Source organism: Palaemon carinicauda, chromosome 45 (assembly GCF_036898095.1).
Source record: "Palaemon carinicauda isolate YSFRI2023 chromosome 45, ASM3689809v2, whole genome shotgun sequence".
Lineage (NCBI taxonomy): Eukaryota > Metazoa > Arthropoda > Malacostraca > Decapoda > Palaemonidae > Palaemon > Palaemon carinicauda.
The window spans coordinates 30,501,314-30,522,907 of NC_090769.1; the positions used below are offsets into that span (position 1 = coordinate 30,501,314).

Genomic DNA, 21,594 nt, shown 5'->3' on the forward strand with positions numbered 1-21,594 from the left:
AACAAGCAGTACTAGAGTAATATGAGAAGATTGGAGACGGAAAAGAGTGATAAGAAAAACGGAACTAAGAAATATAGATAAAATATGCAACGGGTAAGATGATTCATTGGTGACAAGTATGCCAGGTGGAACTATGAAGGAAAGACTGGTAGAACGGAAATACCATAAACTTAAATAACATCAGGTAAAGTGGGCAGTGGGAATCACATGAGAGAATGGAAGGGAAGAGAGTAATTGCACCTGCAATTATCATTAGAATTTTTTTTTTTTTTTTTTTTTTTTTTTTTTACAGGAAGAAGTGTGAGATTAAGAATAATACGGTTTAACGTCAACCATCCTATAAATACTGCATATTCGATGATCATATCGCTTGTATGGATAAATAATTTTCATTAGAAAAGGATTTTTTCTAAAATTTTTCTTTTACTGTTAAAGGAAGAAACATGAGATTAAGAAACTTGCACATTTCCAGTCAGCCTTCCTATACATACTGCATATTCGATAATCATACCGCCTATATAGATATAAATATTATTTGTATTTTTCTATTGCAATTAGAAGTAATTTACATATTGTACAAATAATTTCAGGTTACTATTAAGAGCCACAATCGTAGTAGGTTGCGAATTTATTGAGCAACAAATTTATTTTCCAAAAGTTTTAATTTACAGATGAAGTAGACAATATAACATACATATACATAAAAATAATATCTTCCTTGCACTTAGAGCTAAGAGATACCCGGATATATAAATGTTACGTATATACTCAAATACGAGCACACGTACACACCCACACACACGCACGCACACACACACATAATATATATATATATATATATATGTATGTATGTGTATATACATATATATATATATATATATAGCAAACATACTAATATGTATATATATGTGTATATATATGTATATATACGGATATATATACGTACACACACACACACACACATATATATATATATATATATATGTATATATATATATATATATATGTATATATACACACGAATATATATATATATATATACATATATATATATATATATACTGTATATAGGTATGTGTCTGTAGGTGGGTGTAAGGGGATACTGAGAAAACAGTTCCTCTCGTAAACACTCATTATTAATGATTAACATAAGCATGCAGTAATAAGAATATTAACAAAATTCACCTTTGTAAATTATAATACATAGACAAGTAAAACGTCTACTCTCCTTAATTTCATCTTTCAAAATAAGAAAAAAAAATACAAATATTTCATTTCTTATAGTGCGCCCTTTACTGTTTTTGGAAAGGACTGGGACATAGAATCATATGCGCCCTTCTCATAAGGCTAATAAGGGTGAGGTTTTTAGCCTCAGCCATAGACCGACTCCTGGGTGACAGTCGGCGATCGAACGCGACCACAGAAACCTAATTTCTTTTTAAATAATTTTGAGTTTTACCATTCTAAAAACACCATCAACTTTTGGCACATGCGTTACCTATAGCGAAAAATTCTACATAGTTTATAAAACAAATTGTATTTACATTATACTGAATATAAAATCTAACGTTTAGGTAGAAGGAGTCCAAGTGGTATTTCATGTGTTATGTCAAACTTTTCTGCATCGTTACCTTTCCATTTATATCTGTTAATCATTCTATTACCTACAACACTATCCAAAAATATTAGATGCCCAACAAGGATTGTTCTGTAAATGCAAACACTTACAACAGAAAAACAGGAGGCATCATCTGTGTTCCATCATCAAGCAGAAACTTATGTATACATAGTAACTCATTTTATCGAGGACACATGGTCGTCCGAATAGGAATGAAGAAATCTCAATAATAACTGTTTATGGCCAAACTTTCTTCAGTCAGCATCGAAAGCTGCGTTTACTTTGGCACTCTTCATTTCGATCTTAGCGTCGTCACCCGCTTCGGCGTCCTTTTTAGCTGGTGATGCTGCACCGCTGGTCTCCGTGATGCAGTCTTTTGTCTCCGGAAGGAGGAGGGACATAGAAGCTGCGCAGGCGGACATCACAGCAAACAGCGCTGAAGGGCCCCAAGTGATGGCTTCGCCCTGAAATAGGATATATTCATTAGATGCTCGTATTTCCTTTGGCTGGTATATTGGTTAGTTGAGATTAAGGGGGAAAGTGAGGAAAGGTGTAAAATGGAGTAATAATTCTAATGTAAGACACTGAACTTTAATCTACCAAAAAATGAATTATTATATTTAATTAACTTGCAGATTTATGGAAGATTTTGATTCACTTACAAAAGGGCCAGTTAGTGTAAATTTCAAGGAGATGAGAGGGATAACGTTAACATGAATATTAAATTTTTATTTTGAAAATTGATCAAGTTATTCATATAGTAACAATATTTCATCCCTTGCTTATCATTTATGCCATACATATTCAAAGCACGTATGTTTTGCTCACACATACACACAACACACACACACACACGCGCACACACACACACACACACGCACACACACACACACACATATATATATATATATATATATAGTTAACCTAGGCTCCTAGATCCATATATTTTGAAAAAGGGCAATTTAATTTACCATCATCTGAATAAAAATTGTGCCCTCATTATAGAATAAAAAAAATCTATAATGAACCATGAAGAAAGTATTCCCCAAACACGAAAACAAACAAAAGCCACTCACCAATATATCGTTGATGTAGGGCGAGGTGATACTGCCCACACGAGCCATCATGCTGGACTCTCCTACGGCCAGAGATCTATACTGCGTTGGGAAGAGCTCGGCTGTGTAGATGTAGACGACGTGGAATGCTGATACGATTGCAATTTTTCCCACCAGGGACAGGAAGATGAGCAGTCCGAAGGACACTGCACATCAAAAAAAATAGATTATCAAGATTTTATTTTATATTTTTTTTTTAGCGATGTTGATGCCTGACAAGTAAAGATTATTATTGAAAAGAATATTAACCAGCCTAATGAGGCAAGCTCGACTCTTCCAGAGGTGGCAGAAAGGTGAAGAAATTTAATATACCTTGTTCAAGAAAGTTGATATATTCATAGCTAAATATTAGACATATAGGCCTACATTACTTTCCATTTCGGGCAAAAACATTCCAACACCTGAAATAACCGTGATTATACGACTAATTTACAAATAATTAACTTGCACTTAATCAATTTAAGCTCAACTGACAATAATTGAGAGAAAACCCACCTTCATCTTGAGTGGCCAAGAGAATGGCTATGATACAGATAGTGATGCCACAGACGACGTAATATGTAGTCAAGGAGAGTCTCCTTCCTAAGTGGGCGATCATTGCCCAAGTAAGGAAGTAGGATGGAATCTCTGCTAAACCACCCAGGAACACGTACATGTAGGGGTCAGTGCTAGAAGAAATTTCATGAAGGAATTATCACCATGTCATTATTATCACACAGAAGTCGATGTTAGAAATCTGACAAGATTAGTTTAATGCTACTGAAATACACACAAAAAGACCAATGTGATTTTATGCCATCTTGATGCTAATAAAACACAAAAAGGCAAATGTTATTTATAAAAAGATACTAGAAAAAGCTATGACTAAAGATTATAATGTTGAATAAAATAAAGAATTATGTTTACTTATATATACCCTTCGTTTTTTTTCTTTTTTTTTTCTTTTTTGCCTGTTAGGATAGAAAGGCATTGGCGGGAATTATGTTCTAAGAAAATATGACTCTTTCATGAAAATAATAATTCCATATTTTCATCAAAGTCGTTCTAAAAAAGCGGCTTCAATTGTTCCAATAATTTTACGATCGTATTAGCAAAAAAAAAAAAAAAAAAAACAGGCAGAGAACTCATTCGCCACGACTTCCCAACTCATGAAGTCTATCAAATCCTTACCTGAGGTTCCCAGAGTTTAAGGAAATGCCGTAGTACACCATGGAAACGGCAAACCAGCAGAAATAGCAGATGAGAATGTTTTTCCTGTGCTTCGACTTGATCACCAGTATAAAGAAATGTCTCAGAGCTGATATGATGCGCTGGGGGAGATTTTCCTTGGGCTTCTCCTCTTTCTGAAAATATAATAATAATAATAATAATAATAATAATAATAATAATAATAATAATAATAATATCTTTGGATAATCTTAATATATCTAAGAATTTTAAGAGGGTCAGCCATTGGGTCCTGTCAGAAAACACTTAATTTCTATTTTACTTTTTCCTGATATCTTCCTTTTACGACTTTACATACACACATACACACACACAACTATTATCGGAGGGTCAAGCAGTCTCAAGTACCGTTATAGAGAGGCAATCCTGATTTGCAATATTCAACTTGTTTTATGAAATAATGTTAATAAATTAAGAAAATCATATTTTGAGGCCGTACCTGTACCATCATCTTCTTCATTGATTCGACAACTGCTCCTATAGGAGGGAAGCAACGGCCATTGACTTTGGCTGCCTTGGCTAGGATATTTGCTGCTTCTTCATAGCGCCCTTGTGATATCAGCCAACGAGGAGATTCTGGTAATAACCTGGAATGATTATGTCCTTTACTTAAAGCGTACGATTATACTCGATTAAACTATCATGGCGTGCTAAATTTAGGCTTAATGTGTGATTTCTAGTCTCATAGCACATCAGGTGGTTCACATTCAATATGAAAACAACCTTGTTTTTCATTTCAATCTCTCGCATACAGTTTCACTCTCAGTTTCACTTACCAATAAAACGAAAAGAAGAATATGGTAGGAAATGTGTAGGCGACTTGCAACCATCTCCACGGTCTAATCAGATAAGCTATGCCGGGCACAATCATGTAACCGACCGACCACGGAATACCGCCAACACTTCCGATAGACGATCTTTGACTAGGGGAACACATTTCCATCACTGAAAAAATAGTAGATATAATATAGAACTTTAGATTTTTAATTGATACCTTCGAAGATAAGAGTGGAACATTATATTCATGTTTGATTAATCTCAGAGTGTAAAAGATTACCTGTTTGTTAGCAATCAATAACTCTAACAAGCATAGGCCTACAACTGAGCTTGAATTTGTACAATTTGTTAAGTCATGTTTTTTTTTTTTCATCAACTGATGGTTTTCTCTGAGGAACTTAGAGAATACTGATGCCCTTACTGAAGATGAAGCATCCAGTGAAGTATCCGTAATTGAAGCAGGAAACGAGTATTTTGAAGATAATGTAGAGGTAAAGTACTGGTGTTGCAGCAGCCGCCATACCAGCCACAACACTGAGCACAACGTTCATAAGGATTATGGGTCTACGACCATATCTGAAATCAATACACAAAATTAGTCTATGAGGAACAAGGGACATTATGTTATTATATTACAGTTTTGAACTTGGGATGAAAATAATCAGTTACTGATGACCACTGCATTTCACAAATGAAATTATAGTTTAGTTACCTTAGCAAAATATGATTTCATGGGTGCAAAAGGGGAAACTGGGCTCCACCCTGAAAGACTTGATTCTTATATGTACTATATATATATATATATATATGTGTGTGTGTGTGTGTGTGTGTGTTTGTATATATATATTATATATATGTGTGTGTGTGTGTGTTTGTATATATATATATATATATATATGTACATAGATAAACTGTCATATATCAAAAATATGCAGGAGCTGATACTGTTTTTCAGATTAACCTGTTAGTCCAAAGGGTCAAAACTGTGTGTCTGCTTGATACTGGAAATATCCATGTATCAAGATTTGCCCCCCCCCCCCCCGCCCCTTAAAATATATGCTAAGGGAGCCCATGTCCTTCAACAAATATTCATTTACATATCAAGATATCTATTATTTGCCAATACTCTGATTATCACATATAGATTTCGTCGCCTGTTCCAAAGGAAAGTATTTTTGGGTAATAGTAGCCTAAAACTAATGATAATAGAAAATAATGAGAACCATAGATAATGTTTCTTAAAAGATAAATGCCAGTAAGGCAGCAATCACCTCTAACAAGTAAATAGAGGTAATAGAAAAAAAGAAAGATGCTTACATGTCCATGAAGTAGCCGAAAGACAAAACGCCAATGAGAACTCCGAGCTGCGAAGCGGACTGAGTTGTTGAATACAGAGCTCTCCTTTCGCACACCAAATCCCACTAAGAAAAGTAAGGGAAAATATTCCTATTTACTTGAAAATGATATTAAAAATAATCTATAGGTCTATGGTGCTATCTTAGAAGACCAGCATTTATCATTTGACAAGGTTGTGGTCAATAAAAATTTACGTTTTAGATATACAAACTTACCCCATTGTTTCCTTATGATCGAGTGCTCAAAAGAATGAAGGGAAATGAGAAATTGCTAGTGTTAAGTAACTAGTTCATGATATCTTTAAAGATATCAATGTCGCAAGTTTTTCATATTCAAATAGAGTTATTTTTTTAATATTTATATTTAAAAGAAAATAGGAGTAAATTCTGAACATAGAATGCAACTATTTCTGAAAACTATAACAAAGAATACGTTGATACATTTTCCACTATGCTAAGCTTAGGCCTATGCGTATTGCAACAATTCATACCTCAGCTACAAGAGTTGAACTATAATGGCTGACATTGAAATGGCGAGATTGACAGTAGATGGGAGCTCCATCGCCGACGGAAATCTCATCCCGACTTTCGATTGCAGATTCATATCCCATTTCAACAGCTGTCGTATAATTGTAGTTGAAGAATTTGCATTTCTTTTCGTCAGCATCTGAGCTATGGAGAGGAAACGAAAAGTTAGTTCTATTCTGTAGGCCTATATATGTGGGCTATAGAATTTGATTTGATGAGAGATGCAGAAATATAGTATATATATATATATATATATATATATATAATTAATTAATATTTAATTTTCTAGTGACGTCTAAAACTCGATGGCAGCATCCCTTCAGATAAACCGAGCTCCAATCAGATTTCAGAATAAAAGGAAAATTGCATATATATATATATATATATATATATATACTTTATACATATATATATATATATATATATATATACACACATTTCCTCTTTCCTTACAAGGAGAGATCACAGGAATTGGCATTCTTCTGATTTTCATGAAATCTATTGGAATGAGGTCGCTAGACCCATACCCATCATTGTTCTGGCTACTACTCGCTAGAGCTACCGAGTCAACATTTCACTCACCTGTTGAAAGGGATGGCGAGGTCAATGATTTGTTGCTGAGTCCAATTCGCTTCGGTCAGCGCATCAACCTGACACCAGTATTCCGGCGTATCCCCCAAGAACTGATACGTGATTGCTTGGAAAGGCAAAACGATGACTCCTGTAGAAATACATATGATGAGTGTTGAAATCAGTTATTTTTTTTATTTGTTCTTATATTTTGCTGTGACCTTTTTATAATATAAAACATGCGTAATGTTTAGATGTTGCTGAAAACTTAAGTTCGTCTAAAAAAGTGGATTGTATTTTAAGGCTTCCTTTAAAGACACAATATGTATTAACGTTAAATATTGAGCAAAAATTTATATCGTCTACCCTGGAGAACTTTTTAGTGTAGTCCGTAACCGTCACAATAGCCAAAAATATAATAATACATTAAGTTATTGATCTAAATTTGCACATTTAGCCTTCTAGTACTAGGTCTTAGTCCTCCGTCAACACATTTTTGTATTGCCATTATTTTCCTCGACATTAGTAACAGTATCCTCTATCATTTCAATGTATTTCCGAACATCTTGGACTAAAAAAGAAAAAAAAACATTTTGCGTTAGCAATATACTGTAATTGACAATAGAAAAAATAAAGAGAAGACCTTAGACTCACGTACCCAAGCAACTTGCCAACAACGTGATGATGTTCCATCGTCCGAAAGGATTGATCATCTCCAGCAGATCCTCGAAGGTCTCGACTCCCGCCACGCTGCCGTATTCATCCAATATGAACTGGTCTGGTGTTCCATTCTTACAAATTTCGATCACGTCGTCCATGGGCGTCCTCTCGGCCTCCTTCTCCTCCTCTTTGCGACCTGACTTACCCATGGTCCGTGCTCTGGAGTAGATAAAGGAATGTGTTAATAATATTTTCTAGCATACTTGAAGGATTTCTTTCTTTTACGTTTATTTTATGGATTTTTGTTCTTTCAACTTGATGAAGTTCTACTTCGCCTCCTTTTCTCTTGAATAAATAAATGGAGGAATAAACAAATTTACAAGTAAACCAATAGATAAATATTCTTTATTTCTAAAATAAACCATTTTCCACGTCCACTCTTTCATTGCCTTTTCTCTTTTATTTTGATGATATTTTATAGTTTTGACATTACTATCAATATCAGCAATAGCTTTAACTCTCACTAATACTTAATTTGATATTTTTATAGCTTTGAAAAAAAAAAAAATCTGCTCTGAAGACCGGCGCTGGTTCCTAATATAGATATCATGTTTAACATTCAGATACATCAATTTGAATAAACAAATTATTTCACATATGTTGGAACATTTGGCTTTACATTCATCCAAGGCACAAATGTCAGTGAAGCCAGTTTTTTTTTTTTTTTTTTTTTTTTTACCTGCGATGGGAAATATTATACATCTATCAGGGACTAATTGGGTCTATATCTCTGACTCGCGTTACAATTACGATGGTCGTCAAAGCTAAAAAGAAACCAGCTTTCTTAACAAACTACCTGCGAATAAATCTTCATAAGGACTGACTTAATGACATTGGTCGTGACGTCATGAATACATCTGCAACTATAAAACGATATTAAAACAGCTGTAAAAAAAAAAAAAAGAACAGGTGTGCATGGAATCACTGAGCTCCTAGCACAGGTGGGTCACTACTTGCCATCACTCAAAGTAATAACTTATTTTCTCTGATACTGCAGTCAGTGAATTACTGTGATAGCAAGTCAAGCCCTAAACATCGCAAGTTATTGTTTTATTGTGATATGGACGACTATTATTATTATTAGTAATATTATTACTTGCTAAGCTACAACCTTAATTGGAAAAGCAGGATGCTATAAGCCCAGGGGCTCCAACAGGGAAAATAGCCCAGTGAGGAAAGGAAACACGGAAAAATAAAACATTTTAAGAACAGTAACAACATTAAAATAGATATTTCCTATATAAACTAAGAAAAAATTTAACAAAACAAGAAGAAGAGAAATTAGGTAGAATAGTGTGTCCGAGTGTACCCTCAAGCAAGAGAACTCCAACCCAAGACAGTGGAAGACCATGGTACAGAGGCTATGGCACTACCCAAGACTAGAGAACAATGGTTTAATTTTGGAGTGTCCTTCTAGAAGAGCTGCTTACCATAGCTAAAGAGTTTCTTCTACCCTTACCAAGAGGAAAATAGCCATTAACAATTACAGTGCAGTAGCTAACCCCTTGGGTGAAGAAGAATTGTTTGGTAATCTCAGTGTTGTCAGGCGTATGAGGACAAAGGAGAATCTGTAATGAATAGGCCAGACTATTCAGTGTATGTGTATGTTTAAACGTCAAATTATTGAAAACAAAATGTAAAGCAGATACTTAACGAATATTTTTTTCTCAAGAAATGTTCAAAAACTTTGTAAAGATATACTTGGTTCGTAAAATACTGAAATTGGATTGGTGTGATGAAAATATTTATAGTCCAACGGTCTATGTGATGGAAATATTTATAGTCCAACGGTCTATGTGATGGAAATATTTATAGTCCAACGGTCTATGTGATGGAAATATTTATAGACCAACGGTCTATGTCACTGAAGAGTTATTGGACTAAAGTAAAGAAAAACAAAATATTCCGCGGCATCTTTTTACTTTCAAATCATGATACGAACGCACGAAGTTACTAACCATATGTGTGTCAGGTAATGAGCAAGGTCTTCAGTTACTGACCATTAGTTTATGGATTACATTGTATGATCCCTGTATAAAGGTGAGTACAAGCATAAAAAATGTATATACCGCGTTATTCATACATAAACATCAATGCACATATGCATTTGTAAATCTCTCTCTCTCTCTCTCTCTCTCTCTCTCTCTATATATATATATATATATATATATACATGTATATATATTTATATATACATATATATTATCATTATTTGATATATAAATATATATATACATATATATATATATATATATATGTACATATGCATATAAATGCGTAAAAATCACAGGGAAACGTGATGCTCAGATGCAAAAAAAACCACATGGAAAAGGGAAATATGAAATATAAGATTAAGTCCTAACTAGTTTTGTGATACTTCTTCAGAGGACTGAAGAAGTATCAAGAAACTAGTCAGGACTTAATCTTATATTTCATATTTTCATTGCCCCTATGGTTCCTTTGCATATATACAGTATACATATATATATATATATATATATATGAGTCTGTGTGTGAGTGTAGTGTGTATGTATGCATTAATTGAGGAATATACGATAATATCGAATTCCAGACGAGGACTATGCAATAAAACCTTTTATACCACTAATGCACTAATAACTGTTAGTGAGGCGGCTGTGGCGAGTTTCAGTTGGGTGAGTGGAAGGACATCCATCAGGATTCAATATCAGTTTGCGTCAAGAGAGACCTGAGATTCTACGGCCACTGGACTTCTGTGCAGTTAAAAGCTAAGTTCAACATTTGAAGATTAGCAATACAATGACTAACCTTCTTTCTCAGATGTTTAGAATCTTTTTCATGTCATAAATACTAAGAAAAGGAATTGGAGAATTAATCATTAGTTTAATGTAAACGATGCTACAGCTGAGAGGATGAAGTACTAATACGAATCTCTGATAATAACGAAAAAATATCGATCTGGAGTAGCAGACTCCATGCGCACCCGTGTCTAGGGGAAGAGGGGGTGGGGGGTCGGTTTTGGTCCGGGCTCACATGACCCTCCTACTGAAGTTCGGTTGACGAGACTCGGTCAGACACGTTAAGAATCCCCTTCCATCATTGGACACAGATCAGCCATAGGGGGTCTTGCCATTAAGGGATAACTTACTATCAAAGAAATAAAGTCTTCCAATACCAAATGATCAGAAGGTTCTGTGATTATATCGAAAGAAAACTAGACGGATTAATTAAGAAAGAAAACTTCACTAAGTTATTCAGCGGAATCAGCAATGTAGCCTGGAGCAGGTACTTATCCAAACTCTTCTCCTTAAGATGCCCTTCAGGTTTCGTGGAATCCCCACCAATTGTAGGAAGGTTAAAATCCATGCTTACATCCCTACACGGTTTGTGAGTGGCTGATCAGCTTTCCGCTCACTTGCCGGCAGATGCCCGTCCAAAGATGTAATATATTCAATTCAGGTTTGTATTTTTTTTCTTTTTTCAAAATGAGGCAAGCACGCGTGGATTAGGCAAGGCTTCTGTTGCATCTTATTTTATCTTGCTTTCGTGTTCGTGCTCTGATCACGAATATGCGTCACCTATTTTGTGTTCGCTATCTTATTTTATAAATATCTAATATCTAATCAACGGATTTGACCAAACAGCTACTGGCTGAACATCAACAAAGTTTTGTGGACTGATTCAGTATGTGCGAGATGCCACGTCACTGTACACTTAAAAGACATTCAATGTTTAAATTTATGTTTTACCATTTGTGCCTTGTCATACAATATACAATAAAAACAATGTTACTATCATTCCTCCCGGAAATGTTCGCTGTATAATACAGTATTTCTTTGGATAATGTGATTATTTGACATAAATGCCGTTAATTACTGGCCCATCTTAATTATACAATAGGAAAATGTGTACTTTTCGTAACTCAAACCACAATTTTCTTCATCATAAGCTCCGCCCAAGAGACTCAGTAAAGTCCACCCACTGGCTTCCCTGTTGGAGCCCTTGGGCTTATATCGTCCTGCTTTTCCAACCAGGGTTGTAGTTTAGATAGTAATAATAATAATGACAATAATGGGGACGGTGTGGGAAGGCGCCCCTGTTATAATACTTCCATGGGGATATGGGTGACATCACTGACATGGGACTAAGGGAAGAAGATCCAAGGAAAAGAAAGAGATAGGAAAAGTTGAATAGAGCGGCCGACCCTGCCATACAATGGGAATAATACGATTTGATTTGACCAATTTACTATTATTATATAAGTTAATTCATTTAGTCCTCGAATAGAATATCAATATCTCTCCAAATTCATAACTTTTTATCAGATTAAAGTTTTGTATTTACATCTTGAATCATTATTAATAAAAATATAGCGTATTTTCTTGACTTACAAAATTCAGAGTTTGTGAATCCAGTATTATTTCTTTGAAAATAAGTTTTACATAAACCCAAAAAGAAACATACATAAATCAAGGAAAAAAGCTTCAAAGTAATCTTCAAGTTTCAAGATTGACATTTGTTTAGCTAAGTTTTAAAGATTTTATTTAGCCTCTTAACTTATTGCTGTTAAATGTTAAGAAAATTTAAAATTAAATTCAAAATTACAAAATAATAAAGACTCAAAAATGAACATTATTTGTTAGGACATTTCAATGTATAAGATATAAAAGGTTTAAGAATAACAACTCTTCCAAGAGACCTTGTGAGCAGAGTTGCCAGTTTAGCCTTTTTTTTTTCAGGCCAACAAACTCAAAAAATTTAGCCTTTATAAATTGGTTGGCCTTTAATAATATGAAAAAAAGGTATGCCTTAAATACTATATATTTGGTCTTTTTCTACTAATGTGTTAGTCTTTAAAAGCCTATGTTGATTAGATGTTGGCCTTTTTTTCATTTAGGAAACCTGGCAACCATGCTTGTGAGTCTCAGGCAACATCAACTCCACACCGATCCCTTTTCCAACGTCCCCCCCACCTCCCCTCCCTTTCCTAGCCCCCCCCCCCCCCCCCGCCTACCTCCCCTCCCTTTCCCACCCCAACCCCACAACTCCCAACACATGCATGCAACAAATGACAATGAAAAGTCCTCCAGGAAAAACTAACGATTGCCTCAAAAGGATAGTTGCAATTGCAAGGAGAGTTGAAAACTGTACAAACAAACAGCCTGTCATTGGGTGAGAGAAAGTACGATCATTCAAAATATTTCTATCACTGATTTATCAACTTGTGAGTACAGACAAGTAAGAGAGAGAGAGAGAGAGAGAGAGAGAGAGAGAGAGAGAAGAGTTGATCTTGGCTTTTATTCAAGTGAGAGAGAGAGAGAGAGAGAGAGAGAGAGAGAGAGGTTAATCCTGGCTTTTATTCAAGTAGAGAGAGAGAGAGAGAGAGAGAGAGAGAGAGAGAGAGAGAATATATAAATATTTTATTATATTTCCAAGCACCGCATTCAATTTGAAATGCTTTAAGCGTTACCTGCAATGACTTATAACATTATGATAATAGTGCAGATGTACAAATTGGCAATTAGAATAACCTAATTTAACACCTGCTTTCCTCTCTGACTCAGAATACCGTTTCTATTTTGAGTTTATATAAAAGTTCTTTTAAACTTCCGTTATTTAGAAATATCACAAATAAAATATCTTCACTCCTTTCAACTTGAAAAGTAGTTCAGAAACAATAGATATTTAAAGTCTCAAATAACTTTGCTTCTCTTATCATGGATCTAGGTATACTAAATAAATAGAAAATACAACTCACAAATATATTCAGTAAGCATATAAGGGCTGTGCAGCCTTGATGATTATAATTTAGGCCAAAAATGATAAGGTTTGAATGTTATATGAAGGTTATTTATAGTAATTAATCTACTATTCATACTATCAAAAACCCAATTGAACATTCATGTCAGTAAATTTATCATAATACATTTTATGTTGTGAGTGTTTTTGAATTCTTAAACGAAACACTCAGTGGGCCTTCCTCCTTTGCATATGCAATGCGCACACGCTTCTGCATAACTTGCGAAAGGTCATAAGGGAAAACCGCTCGTATAAAACAAGAGATCCCAGAAACAATAGTTACCTTTATTTCAAAATAATTTAAGAGGATATCAAATAAGTATAATACTTCAGCAAATTAACCGCCAGCCATAATAATTACATAGACCCTCACGCAAAAATCTTGAAAGAAAAAAAATATAATCCACAGATGACTACAGTAATGCAGAATGAAATATGATAAACGAACAAAGAAAAATTATTCAGTAAGTTATTTTTATACGAACTATAAATGCATTGCCCAACCTTGGTTGAAAAGCACATCGATTCAATCAAGTGAACTTAGGAAGCAAGTACTGTACCTCAGGAAAAAAGCTTGAAAGAAGAATATAATCAACAGATGACTGCAAGAATACAGACTATAATATAATAAAGGAAAGAAGAAAAATATTTAGTTGCTGTTGGATGAGCTGTAAATGCAGATTCTAACCTTGGTTTAAAATTACTTCGATTTAATACAATGAGGTTGGGAAGTATGTAATGGACAGTTGGTGTACAATGTCCGCCATTGCGATGGAAATATCTGCGACCCTCATTCGAGTGCAATCATCATTATATATTGGGTCGTCTCTTTGTTGCGCTTTGGAAACCTGCTATTTGGTGACTCGGGTGTTGCGCAGAGAGGTATTGTGGAGCCGTGGGAATTATTGTGCGTTGTTATAGTACTACGGGCAAGAGAAAATCTTACTTCATTAAGTTTTCCTTTCATAAATTGTTATATACACTGGTAATTCTATATATATATATATACATATATATATATATATATATATATATTCATATATATATATATATATATATATAATGTATGTATGTATACATACTCATTCTAACTTATATATGAATATTATATATATATATATATATATATATATCTTCGGTGAAGGCAGCAACAACCAGTAATGAACACAAATTTCATGGTATGGATAGGGAAAGAGTAGTTCAAAATGTCCTTTTTTATTATTTCCAACGTTTCGTGATTCTTAATCACATTGTCCAGGGCTAAAAATAAAACATATACAAAAGAATTAAGAAACAGTTAAATTTTTTTACAAATTCATTCAAAACTATAAAAACCAGTTAGAATTTAAATGAAAATTAAAAGGAAAAAAATGAATAAATAAATATATATACATAAGACAAAGTAGTGGAACCAACCTCGCAGAAGCGTAGTGAGAAACTGTATGCCAACAAGAGTTAGAAAACAAACCAAAGAAAACTATTTTAACTGTTTCTTAATTCTTTTGTATGTTTTATTTTTAGCCCTGGACAATGTGATTAAGAATCACGAAACGTTGGGAATAATAAAAAAGGACATTTTGAACTACTCTTTCCCTATCCATACCATGAAATTTGTATATATATATATATATATATATATATGTATATATTTATATATACACACACACATATATATATATATATATATATGTGTGTGTGTGTGAGTGTGTGTGCGTGCGCGAGTGGATGTGTATATGTATATAGGTACTGTATATAAGCACTAAAAAGATGATACTAAAACCTTTAGCTTTTTCGGTAACCGGATTGATTTCGCAAAAGCAACCCCCATCCCTCATGCAATTTGCTTTTTCGGAATTAACAACCGGCGGATCGAAACGATTTACTACTCCTAAATCCGTAGAGAGAGAGAGAGAGAGAGAGAGAGAGAGAGAGAGAGAGAGAGCTCTTGCAGAATCTACCTGCATCTTAGCAACGAGTTTAAACGTTTAAATGTCGCCATGAATGGGAGGGGCAAATGATAGGCTAATGTCCTAAAGACTGGCCATATACGGATATGATCAGCGCCTAAGACCGGTCTCCATCAAGCTAGGATTATAGAGCGCCAGGCAATGGCTGCTGATGATTCAGTATGTAGACCTATATGCTCCCCCAATAACCTTCATTCCTAGCAAACAAGGATGGTGAGATTGCAGACAATATACGAAACTATCGAACTTGAGCCGGTCTTTTATATGGCCATTATAAGTTATTTATCAATCATTAATGTTTAGATAATTATATCTATCTGATTAACCTTTAATTGGTATACGCTAAATCCTAGTCAACTTTGTGCTTTCAGAGGCCTAATGTAAGGTTTGATAATAGAATGCTCAAGGTGATCCGGATATCTTGCAATAAACCATAAATAAGTAGTACATTAAAAAATTAGTTTTCGCAGCAAACGGTATACAGGTATAAGTGAGGTTTGCTTCCACTCCAAGAAATTGTGGTGCTTTAAAGTGTTTGATGTCAATGTAATCGGAGAGGTAGTGCTTGATCAAATCATTTTAGTCAATGACTTAATTTTTATTTTTTATTTTTACCATAAAGCTATATAATTTCAAGTACTTGTTAGATATTAGAGCTAAGAAAATCCTGATGGAAAAAAAAAAACTCGGCGAAAGAAGCCAACATGGAAAACGTTACAAAATATGTAAAAAGAAAAAAAAAGAAAACGAAAAAAGAAAAATGATCAGAAGACAGTCCGCGTGCAGAAGTTTCAATGGCTATAATGCAAAAAAAAAAAAAAAAAAAAAAAAAAAAAATAGATAAAACACCATTCACGTACTTTCATCTATTGCTACCTGGTTCAGTAAATAAGTGGAACAAACTTCAATCGTAAATTTTGCATCAAGGTCATAAAAGAAGAGAAAAATATTAAACATCCATGACCATGCGGGAAGTATGACAAACGAAGACCAATTACGAACCAGAGTGTACCATAGTTTGCAATGCCTGGAACAGGCAGGTGAAAGGCATTGTGATTGGAAGACCGACACCTTACTCATCAGTATTTAAGATTACTAACATTTTTCGAGTGAGTGCTGATAAATTTCCTTCTTATTACTATTGAGAAAATTGATTAATGTAATAGTTGCAATATCTGTAAGAATCATCATCAGCTGTAAGTAGCCCACTGCAGGACTAAGGCCTCGAGTCTGTTTATGGTCTTTCTATGTCAGTTTAAATCGGCAAATTTTCTTATTTTGTCAGTCCATTGACTTCTTTTCCTTCCCCTACTTCTTTTTTAATCTCTAGGGACACATTCTGTTATTCATTTTGCCCATCTACTGCCCTTCTCATTATATGTCCTGCCCATGTCCATTTTTTTCTTACATGTTGTTAGAATATCCTCTATTTTAGTTTGTTCTTGTATCCATATTGCTCTTTTTCTGTTCCATCATAACTCTTTCCATAGCTCTTTGAGTTGTAACTAGCTTATGTTCGAAGACTTTAGTAAGGCTCTAAGTTTCTAATGAATAAGTTAATGGTGGTAGGACCATCTAATCGAATACTTTTCTTTTTAGAGAAAGGGGCATTTTAATTGGACGTCAAAGGGTCCTTTCTTGTTGGTAATCTAAATAATGATGGAACATCTTAGGTATACAATCTCACCCATCCATCCATCGGGGTCTCTTGCTCTGTAAAGTCATTTTCGTATATACAGTAGAACATTGACTTAAATTACGTATCGCTAATCTCTATAAAAATGATCACTGATCATAAACAAAGTTGTATGTTTGCTATTAGTACGGATAGATTCACATGAAGCTGAAAATAACTAAAAAGAAATAATAAGAAATTAAGTATTTTACAGGACACTGAGACCATCACCATATTTAACAAATTAGTTTCAAGCTTATGATAACAGAACATAAAATTAGTTTAATCCTATTACCAGATAAACGAAATAATAGAAAACGTTTTCATAGAATAATTCTTAGTAGATGTGATAAAATTTGATGCTTTCATCCAAATATATGTGTTGATTGATTTAAATTTAAAGATCTGTCAAGAGAATTTTGTTTTCGATAGCTAACAGAAAATACACAAGTCAGTATTAGGTCACGTGGACCGTATGTCGAAAGTACAGTGAAAGTAGTACTGAGAGAGAGAGAGAGAGAGAGAGAGAGAGAGAGAGAGAGAGAGAGGTTTGCTCACTCCTTTGCAAACATTTCCCCTGCATTAGTCCCCCTCCCCTTACCCCGACCGAAACCTGAAAAGGCGGTTACCTACTTTCGTTCTTTTTTTTTATTTTACTTCCTACCGTCTCACATTGTTCCTGTACTGTCTTTCATCTTAAACAAATCAGATTATATCGTTCAGATAACATTGTTAGGTTTCTACAGTAGAATACTTATCTATCAGGAAATAGATGTTTGTGCCTTAACGAAAACGTGTAATGTCTGCCTTTGGCCTTTGCATGACAAATATAAAATCTAAAGATCTTTTTCGATCCTGTTTCTATTAAAACACAACTCACAATTCACGTGGATGTAAATATTCCTGCTATATCTAACGAGTGTGCAAATCAGCAATGTTCTCATACCTTCCGTACAGATGTAAAAATAGGTGTTTATGCCTTAACGGAAACGTGTAATGTCTGCCTTTGGCCTTTGCATGACAAAATATAAAATCTAAAGATCTTTTTCGATCCTGTTTCTATTAAAAAAACAACTCACAATTCACGTGGATGTAAATAGTCCTGTAATATTTAACGGGTGTGCAAATCATAAATGGTCTCATACCTTCCGTACAGATGCAAACACTAAGAAGTATTTTTTGCACGCAATAATACCGCTAAACGTTACCACAATATTTGACGTATCTCCGTCACCTCAAGAGGCCAGGCATTGTTCACAGAGCACAGAATTCATTCACTGATTATGTATTAGTTATTGTCTATGTCAAAATTTACCTTGAACGAAGACGTGTCGAAGTTCCCTAAGCGTCTGCATCCGACGAGTCCCACCTCATCAGCTACCTCAGATCGACTAACACCTGAGTAGTCGAGCAGGTTACATCATGGCACTTCTTTCTCCTTCCTCGTTTCATGAGTTTGTTTAATCAAGCAGTCTATTTTTTCTCGTCTATTTTGGTTGAAATTTTACATTTCTGCGTGGGTTTTCCAATTAATTTTGTTATGAAGTATAAATGTTTATTATTATTATTATTATTATTATTATTATTATTATTATTATTACTAGCCAAACTACAACCCTAGTTGGAAGAGGAAGATACTATAAACCCCAGGGTTCCAACAGGGAAAAATAGACCAGTGAGGAAAGGAAATAAGGAAATAAATAAATGATGAGGGCAAATTAACAATAAATCATTCTAAACACAGTAACAACGTCTAAATAAATAAGTAACTATTTTATCTTTTCTACAGTTCCTTCAATGAATAAAGGCTTTACCATAGATTATATACTGTAAATGGTCTTTGACCATAGATGCCACCTTAATTCGTTTTTATAAAATTAAAAAATGCTTTAATGATTTATCTTTAAACAAAGGTATTTAAAATACAAAGTCTTGTAAAGAGTAATGAAATATTTTTTCATAAAGGGACCTAAAAGGTCTTTACAAAGTGGATGGACAAAATCTTAATACATTTACCTTTCTGAAAACATTAGTTTATTTCAGATGTCACAAATTTAAGGCATAATTCCACGCAACAAGGATACGTCGCCATCACATCAAAGAGGGCGTTCAAGAGTTCAAACATTCCTCAAGGACAAACAAACAATCATCATCATATTCTTCTACGGCTATTGACGAAAAGGGCCTCAAACAAACAAACAAACATACATTTATTAAGCATCATTAAAACTGTTTCTGATAATGTCTTTAAACGCAACTTAATAAGTAGATAGTCAAAATAGATTTGCATTTGTTCTAAATTTACGAAAAAAAAAAAAAACATTCTAATGAACATCAAATACCAGTAGCCTACTATTTGTCTTACTCGGTGAAACTGTAACCACACACGAAAGCTTGGGGGCGTCGCTTACGTAACAGCGAACTCTAGGAAAACTTTCCATCCCCAACTGGCTCTTTCGCTCCCTCCAATCCACGTGAACCTGCAAGACGATGACCAAAACAGGTTTGGCGATCATGAAGAAATATGCCGAGGAAAGAATGTCCACAAAGGATTGTAAAAGTAGCATGATGTATATTTGGCGTTTAAAGGCCGCTCATGAATGGCAGATGCAAGGAACAGTGACATCACCCTAGCAAGCAATATAATGCCCTAGAGACTGACCATATATACATATGAGCAGCGCCCAAGCCCCCCCTTTCCACCCAAGCTAGGACCAAGGAGGGCCAGGGAATGGCTGCTGATGACTCAGCAGATAGACCTATAGGCTCACCCAAACCTCCCATCCTTAGCTCACAAGGACGGTGAGGTTGCAACGACCAAAGGAACTTACAAGTTTGAGCGGGACTCGAACCCCAATCTGGCGTTCATCAGTCAGAGACGTTACCACATCGGCCACTGAAATAATTCATGAACTACGAATGTTGAAATTAGTTTTTTTTATATAATTATTAAGACTTCTATTCATCAATTTTTTTTTCTGATGGTCTTAAGGAAACAGGGTTAAATTTAGGTTAAGTTACAACATAAGATATTGCCAGCTGATTCCAAACTGGTTTTGGGTACTTTTAAGACTTATTCCTTAATAAAATGCCGTATTGAATTAAATAAAGACAAAAGGTCCCCCCCCCTGTTATAAGGAAATATATCTGGCTTGTTCTTATCTATCCCATATCTCTTTAAAAATATTCTATGCATACATGAAATATGTTTATTTGAACATACATACATACATACATACATACATACATATTTCTAGATTAACATACATCCATACATACATACATCCATACATATTTCTAGATTAAGCATACACTGGTGACTGGATATTCCTTGTAATATTGTAAATGATCAGTGTATATGAAGAAAGAGAACATTTGAATGCGTGTGGGATCGTATTTAAATATTAAAACATTAAAATTAAAATTAATAGTATTGAAATTAGATAAATATATGAAAGGAGAGAAACAAACTATATTGATTTGTACTCAGTTACGTTAAAATATTATTGAAGAGATCTTAGGTGTAAATTAGAATATTCTAACAAATAGAAAAAAAAATGACAATATGTGAAAGATCTTAACATTACCCTAAAAAATGACAATAGGTGAAAGATCTTAACATTGTCCAATTGAAGAAGTTCTTCTAATTGTACCAACCTTAGTCCCGGATAAAAGAGAAAGGACTATTTGGGGGGAGTAACATCACTGTGTAAAAGATCAAGTGTCAGAAAAACATTGCAATAAACATTAGCGGTCTGATGTAAGAGTTAGGGGTTCTAGGTATCAAAACGCAGTGCTGTTTACAGCACAATCAATTTCAGCACCAGAATGCCAGAAAATTCAACTTATGATTTATTAACCTTATTCCATTCCAGACCAAACTAGTCTGGAATGACATTAGAGGCTCTTTTTATGTATTTAAGGCATGACATGCATGACGTCGAAGTATCAGGACTGAATAACAAACGTAAAAGAAAATACTGACGAACGTTTTTGACCTTGACTTTGAATTCCAATTATTTATTCCCTTAATTCCGGAAGAGCTTTACTGAGTAGGCCTACATACTTTTGCGGCGTTTTGAGTTGATTTTATTTCTTCGATTTCGAAGATAGTCCTCAACACCCCTAAGATGTTCTGATGCTCGCTAACGTAAGCATTTACCTCACATATGTCCCATGATTACTTTTATTAATTTGTAGGTGGTGGGAATTGACTCGAATCTTTTCTTTAACAACAATATTGAATATTATCAATATCAATATT

The 21,594-nt window shown here is 34.3% G+C and overlaps 2 protein-coding genes across 3 annotated transcripts in view; one reads left to right on the forward strand and one right to left on the reverse strand.

Annotated features, from left to right (window-relative positions):
• Positions 1-1,066: 1,066 nt before the first annotated feature.
• LOC137634968 (organic cation transporter protein-like) overlaps positions 1,067-21,594 on the reverse strand; it is a 23,096-nt gene continuing 2,568 nt past the window's right edge. The window contains exons 1-12 of one of the 2 annotated variants that reach the window (XM_068367538.1): positions 18,646-18,773; positions 7,849-8,069; positions 7,203-7,341; positions 6,584-6,764; positions 6,055-6,158; positions 5,159-5,313; positions 4,737-4,905; positions 4,400-4,547; positions 3,904-4,076; positions 3,229-3,401; positions 2,695-2,879; positions 1,067-2,082 (exon numbers count right to left, since the gene is read on the reverse strand). In XM_068367538.1, coding sequence (XP_068223639.1) covers positions 1,873-2,082; positions 2,695-2,879; positions 3,229-3,401; positions 3,904-4,076; positions 4,400-4,547; positions 4,737-4,905; positions 5,159-5,313; positions 6,055-6,158; positions 6,584-6,764; positions 7,203-7,341; positions 7,849-8,059 — 1,848 coding nt within the window. In that variant the 5' untranslated portion in view covers positions 8,060-8,069; positions 18,646-18,773 and the 3' untranslated portion in view covers positions 1,067-1,872. Of the gene's footprint in view, positions 2,083-2,694; positions 2,880-3,228; positions 3,402-3,903; positions 4,077-4,399; positions 4,548-4,736; positions 4,906-5,158; positions 5,314-6,054; positions 6,159-6,583; positions 6,765-7,202; positions 7,342-7,848; positions 8,070-18,645; positions 18,774-21,594 lie in introns of those variants that run through there. The other variant, XM_068367540.1, reaches the window with a different exon arrangement.
• The window catches only part of LOC137634966 (organic cation transporter protein-like), a 35,322-nt gene continuing 22,907 nt past the window's right edge, over positions 9,180-21,594 (forward strand). Inside the window, exon 1 of the mRNA XM_068367535.1 lies at positions 9,180-9,950. The gene's annotated coding sequence lies outside the window, so the exon portion shown is untranslated. The remainder of the gene's footprint in view (positions 9,951-21,594) is intronic.